Source organism: Mesocricetus auratus, unplaced genomic scaffold (genome assembly GCF_017639785.1).
Source record: "Mesocricetus auratus isolate SY011 unplaced genomic scaffold, BCM_Maur_2.0 Super-Scaffold_100010, whole genome shotgun sequence".
Lineage (NCBI taxonomy): Eukaryota > Metazoa > Chordata > Mammalia > Rodentia > Cricetidae > Mesocricetus > Mesocricetus auratus.
The window spans coordinates 9596468-9620913 of NW_024429194.1; the positions used below are offsets into that span (position 1 = coordinate 9596468).

Here is a 24446-nt window from a genome sequence, read left to right on the forward strand (position 1 = left end):
TTTGTGTGTTTAGTGTCTGGTGACACAACCCTGTGGCATATATTCTGAAATCTGCAGAAGAAGCGGTGGCGTGGAGATTGGTTGAGACCTCACTTCCTGTTTGCTTTCAGAATTACATGTGGACCCACGCTTTCTTAAGACAAGAAACACACACGTGTGCACCTTGTTATGAGATTTAGGTGTTTATCAAAATGAACGCTAACATGTCTGTATGTTTGGAGAATTTGCTACAGTGGTATTATTTAAAACTTGTTCTGAAACGGGGAAAATAACACATAGACCGGATAGTTCAGAAGTGGAACTTTTTTTTTTTTTTTTTTTTTTTTGAGACACGGTTTCTCTGGAACTCACTCTGAAGACCAGACTGGCCTTGAACTCAGAGAGATCCATCCACGGCGCCAGGCTCAGAAGTGGAACGTTTACAAATGACTCTTGTAGAATATCGCAGCAACTTCAAAAACTGCTTCTGTTGTTTGTTTGTTTGTTTGTTTTTTAGGTTGTCAAAGGAAGGGCGCTGGAATCAACTACAGGAAGTGGAGTCCCAGGAGCCAGAAAAAGCAGCTCAGGGAGATGGGATTAAAGGTAAGAGAGATGTAGTACTCTCTAAGGTCAGAAACTGAAAGCAAATGTTTCCTCTCTCCTCAGGATGTCTGAGGAGAGAAAAGGCAGCAAAGTTATCATTTCCAAATGTCCTGAGAAACTTCTTAGGAAATGGGGTAAACAGAGCTTTATTAGAAATTTCAGCCTGTGGGCGGGGCAGCCGATGATTGACAGCTCAGTGGTGGTGGCTGGCTTACTGGGGCTTTAGAGTAAACACTAAGAGCTCTGCACAAACAGAAGGATTGGCTCCTATACTACCTTAGTCATCCATTAGGAGGTTTCTTTCTGTCTTTTTTTCCTTAAGTATAATTTCTTTAACCTTTGCCCTAGCGTTTATTTCCTTTATTATGCCTGTTGGATACAAATTCCAGTTTAACATCTTTGTATCTAGTTAAATTTAATTTTGCTAAATTAAGAGTTGCTTGATTCACCGGCTTATTTAATTCATTTGTTTGGACACTTGACATTATAGAACTCTTCGAAGCTAATTCCAGTAAGCCAAAAAAAAAAAAAAAAAAAAGAAGAAGAAGAAGAAGAAAGGATTTGCCCATATTTAAAAGTAAGCATTGCCATGTAGCCACAGCTTGTAAATAATTGTGTATGGCATGGAAAATTGTTCAAAAGCCTCTCTGCAGCTTAGTAAACAGGAACAGCTTTGGTGAGCTGGGGCTCTTCTCCTGATAAATAAGAACGGTACTTATTTTCCTGGAAGATTGAAGTAATTAAGGCAAAAATAAATTACCTGGATCGGTGGTTCTCTATCCTCTGTGCTCATTAGAATTCTCCAGAGATTTTGCTTTGTTTTTTTTGTTTTAACTTTTATTTGAGACAGGGTTCCTCTGTGTAGCCCTGGCTGTCTTGGAACTCACTCTGAAGACAAGACCAGGCTGGCCTCAAACTCACAGAGATCCACCTGCCTCTGAGAGTAGAGGTGTGTGCACCACCACATCCTGGCTTCCAGAGAGTGTTTTGAAAATTACCGACCCAGGGCTATCCCTACAGAACCGTGGGCTCAGGCATTTTCCTTCTATAGACTGCCCCCCTCAGTGAGTTAAATTCATAGCTAAGGTTAGAACCTTAGCAAAAATATTAAATCAGTGCATTAGAGTCGGTTCATGTTTTAATTTAAGGCAAACATGATACTGCTTCAGTGTAGCTTGTTTTAAAGTCACCAGTGTATTTGGTTGCTTGTGTTTGTGCTTTTAAATGCAAACATTTTCAGAATAGCTAAACCCCTTGTAGACCATTACCAACCTTCTTTTCAGGTGCCCCACTATTTTCATCTTGTGGAACTTAAGACCGTCGACAATTCCCTGCATTTTTATTCCTTCACTTTTGATGGTTGCTTTCTTTTGGTCAGATAAGAACTTCCTGCCTTAGATGAAGAAAAGCACTTACTGTGTAAAGGCCATTTTGGGAATATGGGGTTAAACATGCTGTTTTATATTGAAACTACTTTCTGTAGATTGAAAGTGTGCTTTCCGGCAGAGATAGTCACATTACCTAGTAGTGTGTGTATAGTTAATATATGCTTCTCTTCAAATTTTATCTACACAAGTATTTAAGGGTTATGTTGCTTAATAAGTCTAATGTCAACACTTGGCCCCCAGAGGAGACATTAATTGAGAGTTATTTCTCATAGACGTCTGAGTTTTGTTTTGAACCATTCTAAATTCCAGTACTGGATCATTTTAAGGTAGACCACAACACACTATCTTTTTTTTCCTATTACAATAGGGCCAGTCCTATTTTAAATAAAGTAGAGATGTTTAAGATACTGAAATATGCTCGGTCTTCTGATATGCTGTTTTTGCACTTGTATGCATTTCCAAGGGGAAATAAGTGGTATGATTTCTTTTTTGTCCGACCCCTTTCCACTGTAATGTCCTAGGAAGCCAGCTGGCTCGCTCAGTGACATCCGATCACTCTCTAAAGACGACTCTTCCCCAGGCTCAGCATTTTCCTCAAGACAGGAGCCGTGAATTCTCTTCTTCCTAAAGACACACATATCCTTTTCAAGGGCCCGGATATTTCATGGAAAACTGCCTTTTGTCATATGCGTGCTTCTTAGAGTTACTACCAAAAAGGCTGGAGGAAGGAATCTATCCTTCCACAGCAGGAAAGAAGCAAAAACAGAAACAAAGCGCCAGCAAGATAGACCAGAGGGAGAATAGCATTTTAAACAAAAACCACTGATTTTAAAAATAAAATCTCATCCTGTAGCTTCTTTAAGTTTTCTTCTTTCTTGACGCTGGTATTTGGTGAAATAAGCAGAGGAGGGTTAAAGCGAGCATTCTGAATTTCAACTCCTTTATAAATTCGGAGGGCGATTTGTCTCTCAGGTGATTGGCCATGCAGTCTAATGATAGTGTTGTAATTTACATCTGGTCACTCAACATTTACGTCCCCTCAGGATAATTAGGGAAAACCTCCATCATGTCCAGTAACGCCCAGCCTGTGGGAACTGCTCTGCCCTCTGAAGTCATCACTCATCCCGACCTTACATTTTCCCATCAAGCTCGACCTGGGCCTAGGCTGCTGGCAATGCCCCTGCAGGGTGCGGACTGCAGGCCTACCACTGGAGGGCGTCTGGACGCTTCCAAATTTCTTCGAAGCTCCTGGAAACCCAGGGCTCGAGGTTTGGAAGGCGCAGGACAGATAATACGATATTTGATTTTATTTGTCTGACATGTAAAAGGGAAAAGGTGCAGCGTTAGAGAGAAAGAAAAGAGGAAACTGCCTCCCCCCCCCCTTCTTTTGGATTGGGTCCGACCTTCTTACTACCAGGCTGCTGTGCACCAGAGAACAAAATAAAAAGCCTGGGCTGCGGGTCCCGCAGCGCCGGGTGTAGGGCTCGCTGCCAGGGCACAGGAGCACTGGGGACCGGTCCCGAGGCGCCCGAGCCTCCCCGCTTCCCGGAGGTCCAGCGGGGCTGGTCGGGGCGAGGGGGCCTCCGGAGCGTCCAGGAATTCGTGGCCTTTTTCAGTAACGAAGGCGTTCCCTGCCCTCCCGTTTCCCTCCCTTTCTTCTCGTCAGGAGTTCAGTTCAAGATGTTTACGTGGGGCGTCAGCAGAGCAGCCCCAGGGTCTGCTCGGCAGCGGTGGTGTAAAGCACCGACGGGCTCCCGCTGCACCACCTCCTTCCAGGTGAAGGTTCGCCCCGGATTGCCATCACTTAAAAATGAGATTCGTTATTTTTTTCTTTTTCTTCCAGGCGACTTTTCAGAACGTGCTCTCAGAGCATCACTTTAAAGTCCTATTTCCTGCCCCCGCCCCCAAGCCTGGAAACCTCGGGTAGGAAGAGGGCGCTGGAAGGCACAAGAGAGAGATGCTCAGATTTCCAGAGGACCCAGCGCCGGGCAATGCGCGGCGTGAAGATCCGAGCTGAGGTTTACCCGAACCCGGATTCACTTAGGGCTGCTCGGTGTAGACTTCACGTCACCTGAGCGGTCCCGGAGGCGGGAGCCCAGTTTCTTTTCAATCGGAAGACCCCCCCACCACCCCCACCCAAATAAGAAGACGCCCAATGAGACGCACTGCAGCCACCAAAGGGTTACACGTGCAGCCGGGCTGGGCCAAGGAGAGGGTGCCTCGGCGGCACTCTCGGTAATTCAATTAGTCAGGTTTCAGGAAGGTGGGGCGGGGGTGGGGCGGGGGTGGAGGCGTGGGGAGGGAGGAGATGAGGAAGACGCCCCTTTCTCGTGGAGCAAACCAATCCGGTTAGAGAGAGAAGAGAGAGGAAAAAAAACACCCGATCTGTAAGCAAACAGCAGGCCTCTCCCTGACTGGTTACTCCAATCACCCCCCACCCCCTTCGCAAGTAAACTGCTTGGAAATAAGGGGGGGGGGGAGCAAGACGAGGAAAAAAAAGCTGCCCACATGACCTGGGCCGCGGAGGCAGCGGCGCCCCCCCTCCTGCTCGGTCCGGTGCTCACACCCGCGCTCGCCCGCCGGCCAACCCAGCGCCCCGCGCAACACGCCCGGGCGGAGCCCCCGCCCGTCCCCGCCCACGTCCACGTTCACGCGCGCGGCCTCGCGCGGGGCTGAGGCTGCTGCTGCCGCCGCCCGGGCCGCCGCGGCAGTCGGCTTTACACGCAGGTCATTAGCGAGGGGGCGTGCCCGAGGAGATTTTTTTTTCCCATCAAGCATTTTTTTCTCTTCCTTTTTTTTTCTTTCCCCCTTTCCCTCCTCTTTTGCAAAACTGACTTTTAGCCCTGTCTACTTCTCGCCAGTCCTCCTCCTGCCTCTCCAGGCTGCTCGCGCGGCTGCACTCAAGTTTATTTTCCCGCCTGGGCAGAGGGTTTTTTTTTTTTTTTTTTATAGGATTCGGGTTGGAGGCTTTCCCCCCTCGCGAAGGCTGTGCCCAAGGAGGGGACGAGGAGGCAGCTTCGGATCGGGGACGGTTTTCTGATGTAGTCTCCGCCGGGGAGGTGCCGACAGCTCGCTCCTCTCCCTTCTTTTTTTTTAACCCCTATCCCCCGCCCCCGGTTTCAAACTGATTGATGAATCTCTACAACAAGTTGGGGCCGGAGCGGTCGGAGTCACAGGGACACTTTTGAGAGCTCACCCCCGGGGGCTCTGGGCACGCGGCGCGGGGGGCTCAGCCTCGCTCCCGGAAGGCGACCGGAGACTGACATCAGCCCATCCCGGACTCGGAGGGCTCCGTCGGAAAGTGATTGCTTCCCCTCCCGCTTCCCAGCCGAGCAGTTGGGTTTGGCGTCGCCCTGCAGGTCTGGGCATCCCAGCCCCGCCTGGCTGGTTCACAACCTCTGCTCTTCATTCACCGCTGCACCCACAGCCGGCCAGGCAAAGGCAGCCTGCGAAATCCGCGACTCAGCCAGCGCCCGGGGGTGCCATCGCCCCCTGCCTCTGCGGCCGGACTCCTCTGGGACCTGCTGGAAGACGTGAAGAGCCAAACTTTTCTTTGAGGCTTTCCGAGGCAAGCCCGCTCCTCCTCTCCTCGCTCGAGCAGCTGCGGCTTCGGGCTCTTCCAGGACACCGACTGAGCTGGGCTTGCGGATCCGGATCCCCACCCTTCTCTGCGCACCTCCGGGTACCGCAGTACCTAGGACTCCTGCGAGCCTTGCCGGGGGCCGCCGAGCCGAGACCCAGAGGGAGACTCAGGACAGCTTCCAGCCTTCCGGGGCCACAAGCGTGAAGAGCCCCCCATCCCGCCCCCCGCGCCCCCCGTCCACACAGCGCCCTCCTCCTCCTCCTCCTCCCGCAGTTTCTCTCCGGCCGCCAAAGTAACTTGGAGCGAAGCGGGGTGCGCAGCGAGGGCCCAGGGCAGCCGAGGAACCCTGCGTAGACCGCGGCGCCGACGCAGAGCCGGGCCCGGCGGGCCGGTGTATGTCTCCCCGCGGCCGCGGCGCTCAACTCCCGGTGACTGTGCAGCGTGCGCCGCCGCCTGCCCCGACCCGCGCTGCCGCCGCCCGGCCCCGCACGCACCTCCCTCTCCCGGGGTGACCGGCCTGCAGCCGCCGCCCGAGACACAGCTCTGCACCCCTTCCCCCGCCCTCGCCGCCGCCACCACCGCACACACGCACGCGTCTCTCCGTCTTGTGATTCTTCTCCCCTCCCGAGCCTTTCAGTGGGGGTGCGAGTTTGTTCCCCCCGCCCCCCCCGCCCCAACCCACTGCCTTCTTTTCTTCTCGCTCTCCTCCTCCCGCGCTCGCCGCGCTCCTCTCGCCCCTCCGTTTTATTTATTCATATTTATTTGGCGTCCGGTCTCTTCTTCCTACCCCTCTCTCTCCCTCCCTCCCTCCCTCCCTCTGGATCCCCGCTCTCTCCCCGGAGTGGCGCGTCGGGGGCTCCGCCGCTGGCCAGGCGTGATGTTGCACGTGGAGATGTTGACGCTGCTGTTTCTGGTGCTCTGGATGTGTGTGTTCAGCCAGGACCCGGGCTCCAAAGTCGTCGCCGACCGCTACGCTGTCTACTGGAACAGCAGCAACCCCAGGTAAGGTGGCCGGGGTCGGGGCGCCGAGAGCTCGGGCTCCGCGGGCCTGGGCCGGGAGCTGGGAGCAGCGGTGGCCGGGAGCGGCGCGCACCACAGCCGCAGGCAGCGCGCGCCCACGGAGCCTGCGTCGCCGGACGCTGCTGGCTGCCGGGCGCCGGCGGGAAGCGCTCGCTCCGCGCCGCTCTTTGTTAAGCTCCGGCGGCAGGACCGGCTGGCTGCTGCTCGGAATCCCCAGGGCTGAGCGGAGCCGCTGCCTCCGAGGGGCGCGGGGAAGGCACGCAAATGGGCGGGAGCCGGGGACCAGGGACTTGGCTTGCCAGCCGGGGAGACTGGCTCGCACCTCCGGAGCCCGGCTCAGGGCATGGGTCTGGCAAAAGCTCTAGGTGCGTACCGCCGGGAGTTCGCCCCTGGAGCCTGGGGGCGCAGGACTGGGCCCGAGAACCTGCTAAACATCAAAGTGCTTTCTTTTTTTAAATTAAAAAAATAAATTTAAGCATAATTCCTTCTTTTCCCCCTGTGCGCGCACAGACCGCACTGGTTAGGGGAAGCAGAAGGGGTGTGTGTGTGTGTGTGTGTGTGTGTGTGTGTGTGTGTGTGTGTGTGTGTGTGTGTGTGTGTGTGTGTGTGGATGGGAAGCGGAAGCTTTAGGTTTTAATGTTCTTTTTAACTGCGAGAAAACTGTTCGGTGACACCCCCACCCCACACCCCGAAGTCGGTCTAGGCCCAGCGCGCTTGGCCGTGGAAAGGATTCTCCTAGCTCGGGCATCCTCCTTTCCCCCAGTGGGTTCAAGGTGCCAGAAAGTTTGATCGAATGCCGGGTTACGTCACGAGTGCCGAGCGAGCTGCTGGAGTTGGCCAGCCGGAAGGTGGGAGCCTTCGCCCCGGGGCCTGGCGCGGCGCAGCTGGAGGGACGCGCGGTTACCTGGAACTGTGTGTCCGCGACCCCGAAGCCCGCGGGCTACGCGGGAGGCTGGAGGCGGGTTCCGGGGACTGTCCTAGCGCACGTGCTGGGCCGCAGCCAGCCACAGCCACCCTGCCTTTCTGGATCCTGGAGAGGGGAGGAGGGTCGTCCCCGGCACCAGGCAGACCCTTTCGGGTCTGGAGCATTCCTGGACCTTACTTTCTCCCGGATCTGAACCCTCGGTCGGGCCCGCTGGGCCCACCTCGCTCGGCTTCCAGCTGTGGGCTGGTTCTGGTGTTGTCCTGGGAGGGAAGCAGTGTCGCTTGTACCTAGGATCACAGGTTTTTCTCTGAGCTGAAGTGGAAGTTGCCAGAAAAGAGGCGGGAGGCCGAGGACAGAGCCTGTGGTTGTGGCGCATCTACTGCTCTGGGCTATGGGACCGGCGGACGCCTCCAATTCAGTGCCCACCAGCCCCTTCCAGCGCCTCCAGCCTTCCCTCTGTAAGAATTCGCCAGGATTCCCGGCTTGACTGGGGTCAGATGGGCGAAAGAGCAGATTCCTCCAGGAACGCTCTAAGGGTTGCCCAGCCTAAGGAGAAATCGCCCCGCCCTGTTACTCCAGCCTAGTCACACCCAGGTAGCCCAAAGTCCTAAGTGCCCGCTTAGCACAAGCGGAGACATCCCTCAAAGTTTGCGTTTTTAATAAAATGGGTGTTATGGGGGGTGGAATTAGAATGGGAAACTATTTCCTCTTTGACACACCACTAACCACTATTAGGAAAAGAGAAAGAGGCGACGCTCTGCCAGAGAATATGCCTTTTATTAAAGCTGACAAGACAAACAGAGCAAGCTTTCCAGTTGCGATGGTGTTAAAAGCAAGTCTAATTACATTGTTTGGCGTAGTCCTCTTTGGACTTTATTGGGCAGTATGCATGGGATATCAGCTTATATTTTTAAACTTAAGTGCTTTGCTTTATCCCGTAGAGTCGGTTAGTTGAATTTGAGACATTTTGCTCTTGTTTGTTCTTTTTGTGCTGACATCCATTCATCAGAAAGGTGGGTGTTCCAGTTGGCCCTGGGTTTTAGCAGAAGGGAAGCATCAGAGAGCCTGATCTTACCCCTGTTCACCTGTCAAGCTAGGCTCAGGAAGTTGCAGGACATTTTATCTCAGTTCTATGCTTTTGATACCATTGTTTAGTTTGAGATTAGCAAATTGATTTTTGTCATAGGTCATGTTTTTTAATAGACTTGCCCTGCCTAAAGAAAACTCTTTCTCTCAGGATGCCATGGTAGCTTTGAACCTGCTTAAAGTTAGACTCTGTAGACTCTTAAAACACCAAGGGTAGGTCTTAAACCAGCGTGCTAATTGATGACATACCAAAAAAAAGTTAGGCACCTTTCTCAGATCCAACATTTAATTTTCTTAGGAGTTTATGGAGGCATTTATCATTGTATGTTGTTACATTAAAACTTACTTTAAAAAGTAGGTAGCGGTAGGCACTTTTAATTCAGATTTATTGAGTGAAATGCACTTTTTTATGAATTAGGAAAAGTCAGTTTGATGTAACCCAAAGGGCAAATGAAAAATAAGTAATTTCAAGGTAAAAATCAACACTTTGTCACAGGAATAGAAAACCTTTCATGGAGTTTGCATCAATTTATTCAGCATTACAAATTAAATGCTGTATATTTTCTTTTCATATGCATTATGATTTTGTAAAGTAATATAACCCTGACTTTTGGTCTTCTATGGATGTGTCAAGATTTTGTTAAATCAATAAAGTAATAAACAGACTTCAGCCTTTGGAAGCATAAGTAGACAATATTACTTGCCAGTTAAATTCTTTTTTTTTTTACATAGAAGTTTAGTGACCACTTTAAACTGATAAGAATGGATAATTCCTGTAAACAAAGCAAATGCATTTTAACATATGCAAGTAGATTCTGCTTGAAATTGTGTTTCCTTAGGTTAGATAAAATTAAATATATCTTGGTTATAAGCATTGGGCAGTTCACTCTGTACTCTGTAACATGTGCTTGAAATAACTTCTGTGGCAGGTAGAATTTGGTCTACCAGATGGATTATTTTTACTGGCTTTGCATTGCTGCCCTAAGTATCTGTAGTCTGTTGTTACAGGAAAATATAAACTCATATCCTGTCAGCGTGGGTCTACAGTTAGAGCCCATGTCTTTGCTGGTCACTTCTGGGAAGTGGATATTCAGCTAACTTTTTAGTTGCCAGTATTTAATACTAGTGAACCCAATTGATTTTATGTGTCAAATTGGCACATGTCTGTGAAATAGCAAGTAAGAAGTATCAGTCTGAATAGAAACATTCTATCAAATTTTCCTAACTGCATCCTTCAGGTTTCTCAGTTTTTAAGCCTTGCTGGAGTTTTACCTAAAAGTGTGGGCAGTCCTCTGACTGTTAGACTGCATCCTAGCTGGACTATAAGGGAGTCATCTACACAATGCAAATCCTCTGACTGTTAGACTGCATCCTAGCTGGACTATAAGGGGGTCATCTACACAATGCAAATCTGACTCATAGAAGGATATTAAGGAACTTTTAAAGATAACTTACAATAATAAAACTTTATTTGCATTCCCCTTCGTCGCTATGCTTATACAAATAGACATGGTTTAATATTAGGAACACACCCATTAACCTGAAGATCGCCGCAAGCAGTTTGAAGCTTGCAACAAATAATTCTCTTAAGTGCTTTGTGTATAGTGAAAGTTACTCTTCAGTTTCTCTATTAGTCAAGGTGATGCTGGAGTCATTAAATATATCTTCTGATTTGTATTGTAGTTTAGAGAATTAAAAAAAAAGGATGGTTGCGAATATGACGAATACAGTTCTTTTCAACCTGTCTTTTGCTTCTGCTAAGGTTTGAATAAGCTTAAGAGTTTATTCTCTTCTGTTAATCCTGAAGATTTGACAAAGCACAACCAAGTTGGTTTTTGTTTTTCTTTCTTTTTTATTTTTTGCATTCCTTCATTTCTTTAGGAACCGCAAGCATCTCAAATATGAGTAGAAGCTCGCCTGCATCATTTAGTTGTATTCTCATCTGGAGTTCTGAAAGTTACTAGAATGGTGAGCTAGCGGTCCTGACTGTCTCTGAATGTGAGGGACCTATGCACATAGCTAAGTAGAGACAGTGCTCATATTTTTCTAAGAATATTCTGTGGGTAGTTTTCTTTCAAAATTCAGTGGTTCATTTTCAAAACACCTGAGCCATCATCAGTTTGACCATGCATGCCAGGACATTGGCACCGTGCCCTGTTCATTGACAAATAAGTGAAACCATCACTGTTTAAATTCAGAACCAGTTGTGAGGGGAGAGGAAGATTTGTCTTGTTTTCCAGAGGGTTCTATGACTGGGTTTGTAAAGGATTCCTTTATTTCTGAAGTTTGGAAATTTTAAAGTAATGTCTTCATATGTTCAAAACACATTTTTAAAGAAGTAAATGGCATTATATGAAAACTGAGTTTCAGTGCCATATAATGTACCATTGTATTAGCTGTATTGGGATAATTTCATCATTTTGATATTAATATCAGAGTTATGTAAGCACTCTACATTAGATGGATAGCCCATGTCCTTATGTTGCCCATTTATAGATTTGCAGTCTGCACTACCCTCCCTCCCCTCCTGTCTACTTCAAATATAGACGCCTGTAGAAGAAGTCCTCTTAGATTTTGGCTGGTATCTCCCGGAGTTTTACAGAGCTACTGCATTTTATTATTTCCCAGCCATTGTGTGCATTATTTTACAGTCATAGTCAAGTAGCAGAAAGCGTATTCTGTCTGCTGTTAAAGTGACTGACATGCCAGTGCTGTGTGAGGCAGCTCTGTAGGCTCACTCAGCATTTCCAATATGAAGCCAATTCCAATAAACTGTGAGTGATCAAAGAGATCAGAGGCAGTCCTTAGTAATTCCCCTCTTCCATTGTTACTTGAGTGGTATGAACCAGGTTTACTTTGTAGCTGATGCACAATAGTTTTGGAGCTTTCTGTCTGTGACTACAGGAGTAGGCTTAGGTGGAACACTTAGCTTTTGGGGGCAATTTAACTTCCTGAATGTTCTGCTGTTTAATCTTGCAAAATACCTTCTGGACAGGCATTTCATTGCAGTTTCCCCACTGGCCTGGTTTCCCGTTGGACAGGGACAGATAAAGATGGTACCTCCCTTCTCTCCTGTTGCTATGAAAGGAACAAGCTACCAGCTTCATGCTGGGCCAAGAAAGAGAATGAATACAATTAGTCCTTCAGGAGTCCTGGGCTTTGCTAGCTTGGGAAAAGAAGATGCCAAAATAATTTACCAGAGAGGAGAGAGGGAGGTTGGAGGGAGAGAGAGGAACAAAACATAAGACTATGTTTAAAAAAAACACAATTTTTATGTATATAATAGAGTTTGGTACATTTTTAGTTTATTTTTCACCATAAGTCATTTTGCTTAATATTTGGAGAAGACTCCATTCATTTTCTGATTGTTTTGAGCAACCTCCTTAGCTACAATGACTTGAAGATGTGTGATCTGTTCAGTAATGAATGACTCTGTGTTCAGTCAGTCCGTATTGTTGTCTCTTCAGAAGCAGTATATAATCTATTAAAATAGCAGCATAACTACAGTATCCATGTTGAAAATGACACCCGGGTTCTCATAAGCACACTGGGAAGGAAGACCTTGCCCCTTGCCCAGGACAGCTCATTCAGATCAGTCTTCTGGACAGGGAGGGGAGAATTTGTCTTTTGATCAGTTGTGACAAATAACACCTTCATATTCAGGCGTAAAAACTTCAAAGAGGAGTATGAGGAATGAGTTATTAATACTCACTTTTAATAATTTGTCTTACCATCGTGGTCTTGGCCAAACGTCAATAAATTACTGTCTCTGTGAAGGGTCTGATTTATATTTTTCCATTTATATGTTAGTCTGCATTTCAACCCATGTCCTGAGATGTTTTGTAGAAAAGTTTCTTGTGATTAATGTAGACCTCCAGTGTTTCTGAATAGGATATTACTCAATACTAGGAAGTCTACTTTTTTTCCCTCTTGAATTTGTTTGCATTTTATGTTTTCAAAATGTAGTCAGTCATGAACAAGTCAGTACAGTGACACAGAAACACTTGGCTTGAAAGTCAACGTTAGTAATGTAAATTTCCCATACAGGAATTATTATACATACTTCTTGGTGAAGAGAAATCCATGCCTTTTGGTCTTCTTGATGGTCCCTAGTTCTTAATGCATTCTCTAAAGGGTTATTTTGCAGCTTCTAAACTCTGTGTGTGGTTTGCTCACAGGAAATTTACATGGATACAAACTCTTGATTTTGGAGCTTTCTGGATGTAGTTTTCAAACAGTAAACCATATGTTTCAACAAAACATTACTTTAAAATACTGAAAACTCCCACAGAAGTCACCTAGTCGCTGAGCGACTGCAGCATGCTAGCGATGGCTCACTCGGCTTTCATTCAGGTGAATTCTATCATTTTCAATAAGGAAAAATAACCCTTTGTCATCTTTAGAAACATCCTTCATACAACTGACAGTTGACAGGTTGAAGAAAATGTTACTGTCAGGTCTTATTTTCCACACAAGTGAGGAATAAAAATAGGCTTAGATGATTTTTTAAATTCTATTTAAAAGTTATTTCAAAATGGAGGGAAATAGTTTTAATTTTTATATGGAAGTCATAAAATTAATCTTCTCTTACTTCAGGAAAGGTCAGCAAAGTGCATTTCAAGGAGAGAGTCTGGATAGTTGTTTTCCTGTGCTTTAACTATAAGAAGTCAAATGCTTTTGAATTGATTGTATTACAGGATATTTTTTAATAAAGGATTATTAAGGTATATGTGTTGATATCGTGCCTGTTGTGATTTAGCCAGTGACCTGATTTTCATGACTGGTGATCATGACTCAGTGTGAGACAGAGTGAGACCGTATCCATTGTGATGTACTTGTGTCATCTTGCACATGCGTGTAGGCATTGGACAGCTGTGCTGTTTGCACACAATGATTGGGCCTTTTTGAGTAGTGGCTTTGTTGTTAATACTTTTAAAATGTCCGAACAGTGTGTCCGATGCATTCTCAGGTGGAAGTTTATGAGCACACAGCAACTAGAGTAACATAAAAGTCCTATTTCTGCATTTAGAAAAGCTGGATTTTGGCTTTCAGCAATTTTCTCTCCTTTCCTCCCCACCTCTCAAGGCAGCCATCTTGTTTTAAGACCGATTCCATTTTTCCTCGTGAAAAATGCCTGGAATGAATATGGATATAGAAACCGGACTAAACCACCAAGTAAGCAGTCTTGGCGGGGCTCCATGGTAAAGTGCCGTCTCTGTGTACAAAGTCACAAGCATACTGCCTTCCTGTATTTAGTTGACAAAAGGATGCTGTAAATAGTGTTAGCATACTTAACCGAGATGCATTATATTTTCATGTTAAACGCTAGGCTATACCATGTTTCCATACGTCTTTTCTCCTGAAGCTTACGGTTCATTGCTAATTTCAAAGTCGCACATCCACAAGTCCTTCTTGTCACCCCCACCCTCTGCACTGACTTCTTTTCGCTGATCCAACCAGGTAGTTCTGCCTATTGTTACACATCAGTCCCCGGCCCGGCAGACAGATACATAATTGATGGGTATCTTTATACTGAAGAGGTAAAGAAGAGGGTGCTGCCCAAAAGTCAGAACCCGGGCGCCCCTAAAATACAGCTTCTCACTGTTTTTCTTTCTCGCCTTTTTTTTTTTTTTTTAGCAGTCTTTTGAGGGTACTAAAAGAGAATTATTTTAGAGGCAAACACATTTGTTCCTGAAAGTTGTGAGATCGTATCTCCTGGGTCTGTCCTGTTTCCTACCCTGTTCTGTGTTTCTGGGTACATTTGGAAGAACATGTGGCCTAGTAAACTTTACCAAAAGTTTACACTACACTTCTTGCTGCTGCATCTGTTTGGTGGTGCCTGGGAACATCATTATCATGTATTTCAGTAAAAGCAAGGCTTCCTTAAGATGAATTTCTGAAGTAGCCCCACACAGTCTGTCTAATTGAATCTGGGCCCTGATGAGCCCAGTCTGCTTCAGGACTCTCTGTAGTGCATTAGAAGAGGGACTTGCGTGCTTAACGATTTGGGGTGAAGTTGGTAAATGAGATGCATGTCTAAAGGGCAGATAGGCATCTTATGGCTGAATCAAGGTCTGAGTTGGCCGAGGTTTTGCTCTCCTCTGAGGTCCATCATCTGCTTCCTTTTGACAGGCTGATGGGGAAGATGAAAATAACTGAGTGTTCCAAGTGACCTTTAATTTTAAATGAACTAGCAAATATTTTTTTTAATGTTGTTTCCAAGCTGTCAGAGTTTCCATTTTAAGTTTTATTAGTGATTTATTTATATAGGTAAAAACTGTAATTAACAATTAGCTCTTGCCTCTTACTATGAAAACATGTAAGTTTTATTAGTGACTTATTTATGTAGGTAAAAACTGTAATTAACAATTAGCCTTGCCTCTTTCTATGAAAACATGTATGATGAAAGCGGTTTCCTATAGAAAATGTGGTCTTGTGGTTTGGGTAAAATTAAGTTATGGTTTAGCGAAGTCATTAATTGAAGCACAAATTGTTTAGCCAGGTTTTGATGATGGGGGAAGCCATGATACTTGATGTTCCCGAGATGCCAGTGGGATTGCCATTTTGTTGCATTTCCTGAGGTTAATGTACAGGAGACTTAACCTTCGGAATAAAGTTTTTATAGTGTTTAATTTGATGGAGACAAGCGAGAATGGGAAGAAAGGTTAAAGTATCTCTCAATATGGGGAGATTGTCTTTTGTGTTTAACAATTAGGTGAAACAAAGTGGGAGGAAATGGACCTCGGCCCCCTTCTATTGTTTCAGAGCCAGGAGATGCAGACGGACACCGGAATGTGGGAGCAGTGACCTCTGACTCGCACAGCATGGCTGCTGCCCTGGCACATAAGTGTCCCGAGCCACCATCGTAGCAGGGTGGGGTTTTGAAGTGACTGACACTTGGAGGTGGAGGCCCTGAAGCCGATTCTGTAGCTTTCCAGGGCTTCAGTGTGGTGCCTCACTCCCCACTCCTTTATGGAAAAGTCTTTCTCTGGCCCAGAGCTCTGGTGACTCCTGGATGTGGTCTCCGTCGCTGGGATTGCTATAAATCTTAGCTTCCAAATGATTTTCCTATTCCAGTTGGCATACTGCAGAGCGATGAGGGAGGCTCGGATGTACCTTCGGATGTACCTTTCCGATGGGGCAAAGCACTTGCCCGCTTTACTTAGCAAATACTTTTTGTTTTTCTTAGAGACAGATGAAAGAGGGGGCTTTGTTGAAGGCCTTTTCTTTTAGTTCCAGGTCTGCAAACTCGCCAATAACCTCCGGGTTCAGACAGACCATTAATGTTTTAGATACTGTGGCATTCAGTGTTGTCTTCATATATTTGTTTACTGTTGCTACCTCAATAAACTTTTATGCCCATTTCTGTAGTTTTTTTGGCAGGGGCTCCATGTATTAGCATGTAGTGACCCAGCACTAAAGAGGGTATAGTTCAAATAGTGGTGCTCCTGACAGGGTTTTGTGTCAAACGAGAGAAGATAATAGGGAAATGAAAGCTGCCAAAATGGGTCTCCCAATGACTAATTAATCAGACGAGAAAGGACCTCAGTGGCAGATCTGTCCACCATGGCAGCAACTTGGGGATGCTTCCTTTTAAATACCGTATAAAAGAAATTAAAGTAGGCCTTAGGAAATGTAGCACCCAGATAGAAGGTACAAATGTTCATTTTATTTTTAAGTCTGTGAAAAAGTGAGACTAAAACCGAATCTCTGTACTCTTCACAGCTGTTATCAAAATGTTAAGCTACCCTAAAGAGTATTTCCCTTATTAATAAGCAATGCCTTCATTCTTATTAATATTTTAGTGTGAGCATTATACTATTCTTAGTTTTGGTGTAGCACTTTTACATACTTTATTGTCGAGAGGCCTGGGTACATCTTAAAACTTTTTCCCTCATTTTATGTCAGTCATCAATATTTGGAGATTATTGTTAACTGGAGACTGAAACTCCCATCCTCCACAAATTAAAACGTGTCTGTAGACAGACCGTAGTTTTTTCTGGCCATGCTTCCTCTATGGTTGCTGGGCCCATAATTAAATGCCTGTTATTAATTTTTTTCTATAGCATTTACAACATAAAAAGGAAAAGGTCTTGTATTGGACTATAGCTGTCTGGGGAACAATGAAAACTAATTACACACTCAGCTGTCACCATTGTTGACTATCCTCTTGGGAGGACAACAACATGGTGTGTGTGTGTGTGTGCGTGCGTGTGTGCGTGCGTGCGTGCGTGCGTGCGTGTGTGTGTGTGTGTGTGTGTGTGTGTGTGTATACACATAGGGTCAGACATATCTTTTGGTTCATTTTTTAGCTATACGTTTTCTGAATCTAAACAAACCATTGGCAACAAAGTGTATGTAGGCTATCTAATTTAGCTAATTAGGTTCAAGAAGAACAGTTCTTTGATGGGGAATCCCCCCCCCCCCCCCATTTAGTCCCCTTTCTTCATAATAGAGATGGAATCAGTCAATTTATGCCTCTGAGTATCTCATTAATTTAAATGTTATTTGGGCATGGTCTTGTAATCAATGCACACGTGTTGTTAATTATCTGATTATTTATCACAATTATTTCTTGAAAATTGTCATTTCCTTACCTGAATTTTTGTGTCCATATCTGTATGATGAGTTTATTCCATATAGTTCTTTGGTGCTGTTTCACTGTCCTGGTCACTGTTAGATGTGTTTAAGAAAGAAAATAAAGCAAAAAAAAGTATATTTTTTTTTTTACAAACTTCAACAGCTTTGGTGTGTTTGATAACAAGCCTTTGGAGTTATTAGTAAGTAACAGGGTGTTTCTGAGTTGCAGTAACTTCACACTCTGCTCATATGAAGAATCCTGTGTAGAATCAGACTGTGTCTTACATACATGTTTTAGGTTAACATTTTTCACTCTTCAGGTGAATTCTCTCTATTTGAAAAGAATGTATTTCTTGTATCTCATACTAGAGCCACACAGAGGAATTCAGGAATTTTATATTTATTCGAGCATATTTCAGAAAGAAACAGTTCACATTAAAGAAATGTTACAGGTATTAGTAACAATATATCCTATTAGTGATAATATATTCATGTGTTGGAACTTAGAAGTTATGATTGATAAAATATTTATCGAGTGATACCATGTGTAAAACACCAAGAGGCACACCGGAGACTCAGAGAGAAGGCAGGAAATGTCTGTGCCCATAAGGAATTCAAGAGTTTGGTTCAGAGTTAAGAATTTTGTGGCTTTAATGACAGTATGGAGTAGAATGTACTCTAAGAAATCTTCACGTCATTTCACTTGACAGGTGCCTGTAAATTGTCTACTGTGGGCCAGTTATCGTTCTCAGAGTTGGCCATGGAGTATTGTAGACAGCATGCCAGCCACCAGGAAGCATTCATTTAGTGTTCTCTAGGTCTTTTTTTATTATCATACCCGTAGGGTGTACTTGGAGATCTTGGGGAATCTTGCTGAAATGGAGATGTTAATTAAGTAGACCTGGGTAGGAGCCCAGTGTCTTACATTTCTGACAAGTTCCCAAGGGAGACTGTCATGTACAGTGATGCTGAGTCCCCTGGCTGTGAATCAGTTTGGACTTGGGTGTTCTGTGCATATTCAGTGGGGAAGGCTGATTGTCTCTGCCTAAGGACTTGGGGTGGGGTTTGCCCTGGGCTTTCAATATAACCATCTCTGTGGTTTCTAAAATGGTTCCATATTTGCAGGAGTGAGATTATTTGTCATTTGAAAGGCCTGACAGGCCCAGCAGTCTTCATTTCTAGCCTTTTCCGCCGAATTGCAGACATATAAAATAAAATTGTACATTGAGGTTTACGCTTCATTAAAAATGCACCGTTAACAAGGTGAAGGCTGGGGACTTGGTTGTTAAGTCCCCTCTGTGGAGAAATCCTACTGCAGTGAACATGTTGTCGTGGTCCAAGAAGCTTGAAGAGAACCCTGCTATGAATTTTAAGGGCATTTATGTGCAAACCTCCCCCGAAGGTACTGTAAGTGGCAGTTCCAGAATGATACCTCAGAAACAGATTTTTAACACTTTCCAATTTAACTCCATGCGGTCAAATGAGCCCAAAATGTTTATTTTATATTCAGCATTGAAGATGCCTATTGACAGTTTTTCTGTTTCCAGTGGCTGAGTTTCCTGTGGCGGCTTTCAGGAGCCTGTATTTCCAGCAGGGTTCTAAAGACGTGGGGAAAAACACCTTCCTGTTCTAAATTTCTGTGATTCCAGTGTCCTCATCAAGAAACTGTTCCTATAGTATCCATGGACATGTTTCAAACGCGCCATTTTCTTCTGTCTCGAAGAGTGCGTGATGACTTTGTTGACAAGCAGCAGGGCTGGCTGGCTTTGGGTACCCTTGGTTCCCTTGTTGTTTTTGTCCTCCGCCCTTGCTGTGAGCACATTGTTGCCAGCCTAAGTGAACCCCACGTCTCTGAAAGCACCGTTCTGTAGACTTGATAGTGTTATGAAAGGCGAGACAAAAACCTGCTTTTCATCAGGTACTTATGAAAACAAGACGGTGAGCATCCCACTTAGCTGTGCATTTCTTTTTTAACATTTACTATTGTTACTATTTGTCGTTATTATCATCAAGACATCTTGCTTTTCAGCTCCAGCTGGCCTAGAATTCATTATACAGACCAGGCTGGCCTTGAACTCCTAGAGATCAGCCTGCTTCTGCCTCCTGAGTTCTGGGATCAAAAGAGTGCACTGCTTGGCTTGCTCTTATTTTATAACAGTGTTTGCCAACAGTCTTTGTAGTTAATTATGAAGTAGAAGCAAATATCCTCCTTGTTAAATTCTTGATATCATGAGTTTAATTAAAATTCTGGGCAGCAGTTTGTAAGAACAATGAACATTATTAAGAATAGTGATTCAGCGCAGGGCTGTTTGTTCATTTGTAAGTGTATGTTTATCCTCCCCCCGGCATAAATGGAGGGTGGTTCTCAGTAGGAACTCTGTTTCTACCGTGTATAATTCTCCTAGATTAAGAATTTCGTGAAGCATGTGTGACTGTGTGTGAGCTGAGGTGACTCTGAAAGGGGACATGTGCTGTGTACTTAGAAGACTTAAATTTAGGAAAAGGCTATATTTACGGATTGAAGTGAAGCCTTTTGCTTATCTCTAAGGGAATGGCCTCTTTCAAGATAGCATCGCGTACCGAAGTCTTACCATCATTGACAGGCTTAGGGTAAGGTTGATGTCCAGTAGTTCTAACTAGTGTTTTGTCTTTTCCCCTTTTCTATTTTTTATTTTTAAAAAAATTTCAAGACAGGTTTTCTCTGTGTAATAGCCCTGGATGTTCTGGAACTCGATTTGTAGGCCAGGCTGGCCTCAAACTCACAGAGATCTGCCTTCCTTTGTCTCTTGAGTGCTGGGATTAAAAGCGTGACCATCACCTCTTGGCTTTGTTCCCCTGTTTTAAAAAACCCAGAAAATAAATATATTGAATATTTAAAAATGTATCTCAAAGTTTTTTTAAGTGTTTTTTTTTTTCCCATCAGATTAAGAGATTGTAATTGAGATTTTAGACATACCTATTTTGGTTGTTTGTGTGTGTGTGTGTGTGTGTGTGTATGTGTGTGTGTGTGTGTGTGTGTGTGTAAATTGTTTTGTTTGGTAGCATTAAGGAGGAAAAACATTAAATTCATCTATTTTTTAAATTTGAGTTCTGTAATCACAAATGTTTATCCTAAAGCGTTTTTTTAAACACTATAGAGGCACAAGGGTTTAGACAACAGGATATTTAAAAACATCAAAGGGCTGGAGAGTCGTTCCATGGTTAAGAGCACTGGCTGCTCTTATCTGGTTCAGTTCCCAGCACCCACATGGAAGCTCACAACCTTCTGTAACTCTAGGTCCAGAGATCTGATGCCCTCTTCCGACCTCCATGACTGCTAAGCACTCATGTGGCTCACATACATACATGAAGGAAAAACAACTTTTTTTTTTTTTTTTTTTGGTTTTTTGAGACAGGGTTTCTCTGTATTGTTTTGGAGGCTATCGGTCCAGCCTAGCCTCGAACTCACATAGATCCGCCTGCCTCTGCCTCCCGAGTGCTGGGACTAAAGGCGTGCGCCACCACCGCCCGGCGGAAAAACAACTCTTACACATAAAATAAAGAAAGAAAGCCAAAATCATAGTAAGCCAAACTTGGGAATCATCATTTAGCAAATTTTTTTTGTTAAATTTTAGATCTAGTTAAATTTTACTGCTGGTTGAATTGTAAGTTCTTCTCATAGTGGCACATATGAACCTCCGTTTTTCTCACCCCAATAAATAAATAGGTACAATAAAAATAATGTCTCCTCTCTGTGAAAATTTAAAAGGGAAGTGTATATTGGAGACCTTAAAATTGCTACAAAACTGTTTCATAAGATAGATAGAGTACATCAGCATTAGTTGTACAGCCTACGTGACCTTAACTGAGCAGAGCTCAGGCTCTGCCCAGTACTGCCTTCTTTGAGAGTCTATTTCCTGGGGTGCAGACTCCAAGGACACACATTTCTAAGGCAGGGAAATAGAAAGACTAACAGTTTAAGGGGGCATGTTTACTTCATGCAGGTGACTCTCGCTTTATAAAATTCAACATATCTTTATAGATTGCAGATGGAAATATTCTTATGGTGAGGATGGTGGCTCATGCCTGTTGACCCACCACTTGGGAGACTGAGGCAGAAGTGGTGAGTTCAAAGCCAGCCTATGTCATATAATGACACTGTCTCAACACAAGCAGACACTATAAAACAAAAACAGGCAATGGGAGACTCCCAGGCATTCTCAGAAATAAAAATCTTACTTTCAAAGCATCTTGGAAGAGTTAACATTTGAAAAGACAGTTTTATCAGTGCGTGCTGTTGTATCTGGAAACTGTGAATTTTGTATTTGCGTTGTGGTTTTTGTTTGTTTTATTTTGCTTTTAAGGAAGTTCTCATTACAATTTATCTTTGATTCCTACAAGAGGAGAAGTGTGGGAAGAGTCGTACTTAGGGCATGTACACAAGCCCTTCCTCGCAGGGATGAGCTCTGGGTCTCCTTTTTCAATTTGGTCATTTATTTTGATGTCCTCTTTTTCTCTCGGGTTTGTGTTCTCCACTTTGGTCTTCATAGGTGTAATGAGATATCTCTTTCTCAGAGGAGAAATTAATGAATACCGACACCCTCCTGGAGAATGCTTGTATTTCCAATGAGGAGCTTGTTGAAACAAATCAATTCCTGTCTAGGGCTGTTCTTGCAGGCAGCCAGGCTGGCCCTGAGATCTTGGTTTTCTGAATCTAAGCCCCACTGCTCTGGGCTGTGGCAGCAAGTCTCTTGATGCCTGTCTGCTTCAGAAGTCTTGCTCCTGATGGCCTTAGAACTTACTCCATATTAATTATGCACACATTAACGGGAGGAGCGCAGACAGATCACAGCATCCAGCTGAATTTGTCAAGAAGCACATATTTAATCCAGTGAAACCCGAGGAACATCACATCACCGCCAAAGGGTAGCTTCCTTGGAGAGCTGACTGGGGATTATTCAAAGCAGATTTTACTTCGTATGTTTATAGTTAGGTGAATAGCAAATGAGCTCACTATTTGTTCTGAAATAGCATTCATGCCCTTACATCATTATTTGAGAACACCCTTTTACTATTGGTTATACCCCCGTATCCCCCAAAGAAACATACTTCGGGAGGTAAATTAACAGACATTTGTCTTTGTGTAACACCCAGATGTTTAAGGCTGCCTGGCCAGTGCTTATAGGCCTAGTGAGTTTATCATTAGGAGCACTGAATTTGTTTGAATGAGCACTACTAACGTGGCAGAACAGATTTCCCTTAGAAGCACAGTGCTTTAATATTTAAAATTGTATGCTCCTGGTACCATTGGGCTTCCTTACATCTGTTCTTTTATCGTGACATACCAAAGCTTAAACCTCCTAAATTGGAATTTAAAGTTGTCATGAAACCCAGGTTGCCATGCCTTTCATTTTGTATAATTTTCCTTCTGATTCTGTGGGGTGGCTACAGTTGCCTCCCTCCTAAGTTTCTGTCTTTTTTGAAAAAAAAATTAATTCTTCATTTATTTTTATTTATGCGTGTATGTGCATGTCTGTGTGTTTATGTGCACACATATGTGTGAATCCCCACAGAGGCCAGGAGAGGGCGTCAGAACCCCTGGGGCTGGAGGTACAGGCATTTATCAGCTGTCTAAGGAAGATGCTGGGACTGAAGTCTGGAACACCGGAAGAGCAGCTATTGCTGTTAACTGCTGAGCCATCTCTCCAGCCCCTCTACACCACCAAGCTTATTTTCTTTGTGAAAGAATAGCGAAGAAGTTAGACTTATCGACAGGCTGTGTTACTAAACACTGGATTCTTAAGTTCTTGTGTATCACTTTTGTTAAAGCATCAGCCAGAAAATTTACCTGAGCCAGGCTTACTCTGTGGTTTCTTTCCGTGCAAGTGAGTTTCTGATCAAATTGAGTGCATAACAATCCAGTCATTGCTTTAGATGTTGAAACAATTGGGTTGAACTACATTTTAATTGTTTCCTTTTTTACTAATAGAGGAAATAGTGTTGTAAAGATTACATCCAGTTCAACTCATGACTTTAGAGACTTGTAGCAGAACAAGCAATTCTGTTATATGCTCTGTATTTTGGAGGGAAGGGTGGTTAGAATTCATTGTTTTTCTTTGCAAAGGCTAAATTGTGTCACTGTGTTTTACATGCTTAGCATTTGAATGGTGGTGACTTGCCCCTTGATACAAAGTTGTCATAAACGATAACTCTGGCCAGTTGCAGGTCCTCTTGTATTTACCATTGAACAGTTTGGATTCTTCTTCTCTCTCCCTATAGAAGTTTTATAAAATGAGGGTATGCTGTGTGATTAGGTTATAAAAATAGCACAGTTCACTTATTGATTTGAGTACAATAGTAAGCATTGCAATTGGCTATACCAGACAACTCTGAATTTTTTTAGGTACATAATAGAAATCTGCAATAATCTCATGATTTTAGTAAGATTTCCCAACCTGTTAGGGGTTAGCACTGTGAGAACTGACTCTGTTAAAAATTTAAAATATATTAAATCAGCTGAGCAGTTAAACATATTTACAGTTAAATAGTTTTGCTTTTAATAAGTAGTTTCCTCACATTATCTCAACAACGTTGACAACACTATGGTATGGCAGTCAACAATTCCCCTCCTGTCTGTTCCTTACTAAGCCACCTCCAACTGTGGGAATGGAGTGCGTAGGACTTTCCACTTACTCTCCTTAGCATCCTGACCAACCTTCTCAACCTATTGCCAAGACAGACAGTACAGTTAGGACTTGTATCATGGCATACTCTTCATTCATGGGGTTTAGTAATCACAATTTCTCTTTAGGACACACTTGAATTGACAGTATGTAGAAGATCTGGATTTAAAACAAACAAAAACAAACCATGGAGGGTGGATTAAGTGCCCCCTGGGTCCCACAGTCCGATTCTGGGCAGCACAGGCAAACATCGTCAAGCCCCAGGTTTGTAGGATCAGAGCTCTGCTCCAACATGTACAGGGATCACATTAAGTGGATTTGCAGTGCAGCCTGATTTGGAGTTTTAAGACTCCAGTATCAGTGTTGGAAGACGATTGGTTTCTCTTGCTATAAATTGCTAATTAGTATTGAAAGTCTAAACCGGTTGTGTAGAAAATCCTCCCTTATTTTCTCTGGGAAAGTGGCCTGAACAGTAATCTATTTACTCATCTCTACCCCTCTCTTCCCTCTTGTTAAAATAAAATCTCACAACCTCTAGGGACTCCCCACTGTTGAGTTCTGCCTGGAAGGAGCTTTAGAACAGTGGCTCCACTCTGAAGTAAATATTGACTGGGCCTGGC

General features: G+C 44.3%; 1 protein-coding gene and 1 long non-coding RNA gene across 4 annotated transcripts in view; both read left to right on the forward strand.

Annotated features, from left to right (window-relative positions):
• The window catches only part of LOC121142601, a 29968-nt gene extending 27378 nt beyond the window's left edge, over positions 1-2590 (forward strand). The window contains exons 2-3 of one of the 2 annotated variants that reach the window (XR_005879618.1): positions 497-582; positions 2492-2590. This is a non-coding gene — a long non-coding RNA (uncharacterized LOC121142601). Of the gene's footprint in view, positions 1-496; positions 583-1072; positions 1132-2491 lie in introns of those variants that run through there. The other variant, XR_005879619.1, reaches the window with a different exon arrangement.
• A 3178-nt stretch (positions 2591-5768) lies between these two features.
• The window catches only part of Efna5 (ephrin A5), a 275872-nt gene continuing 257194 nt past the window's right edge, over positions 5769-24446 (forward strand). For both annotated transcript variants that reach the window (XM_005077175.4, XM_005077176.4), the window contains exon 1: positions 5769-6555. In XM_005077175.4, the coding sequence (XP_005077232.1) occupies positions 6431-6555 (125 nt within the window). In that variant the 5' untranslated portion in view covers positions 5769-6430. The remainder of the gene's footprint in view (positions 6556-24446) is intronic.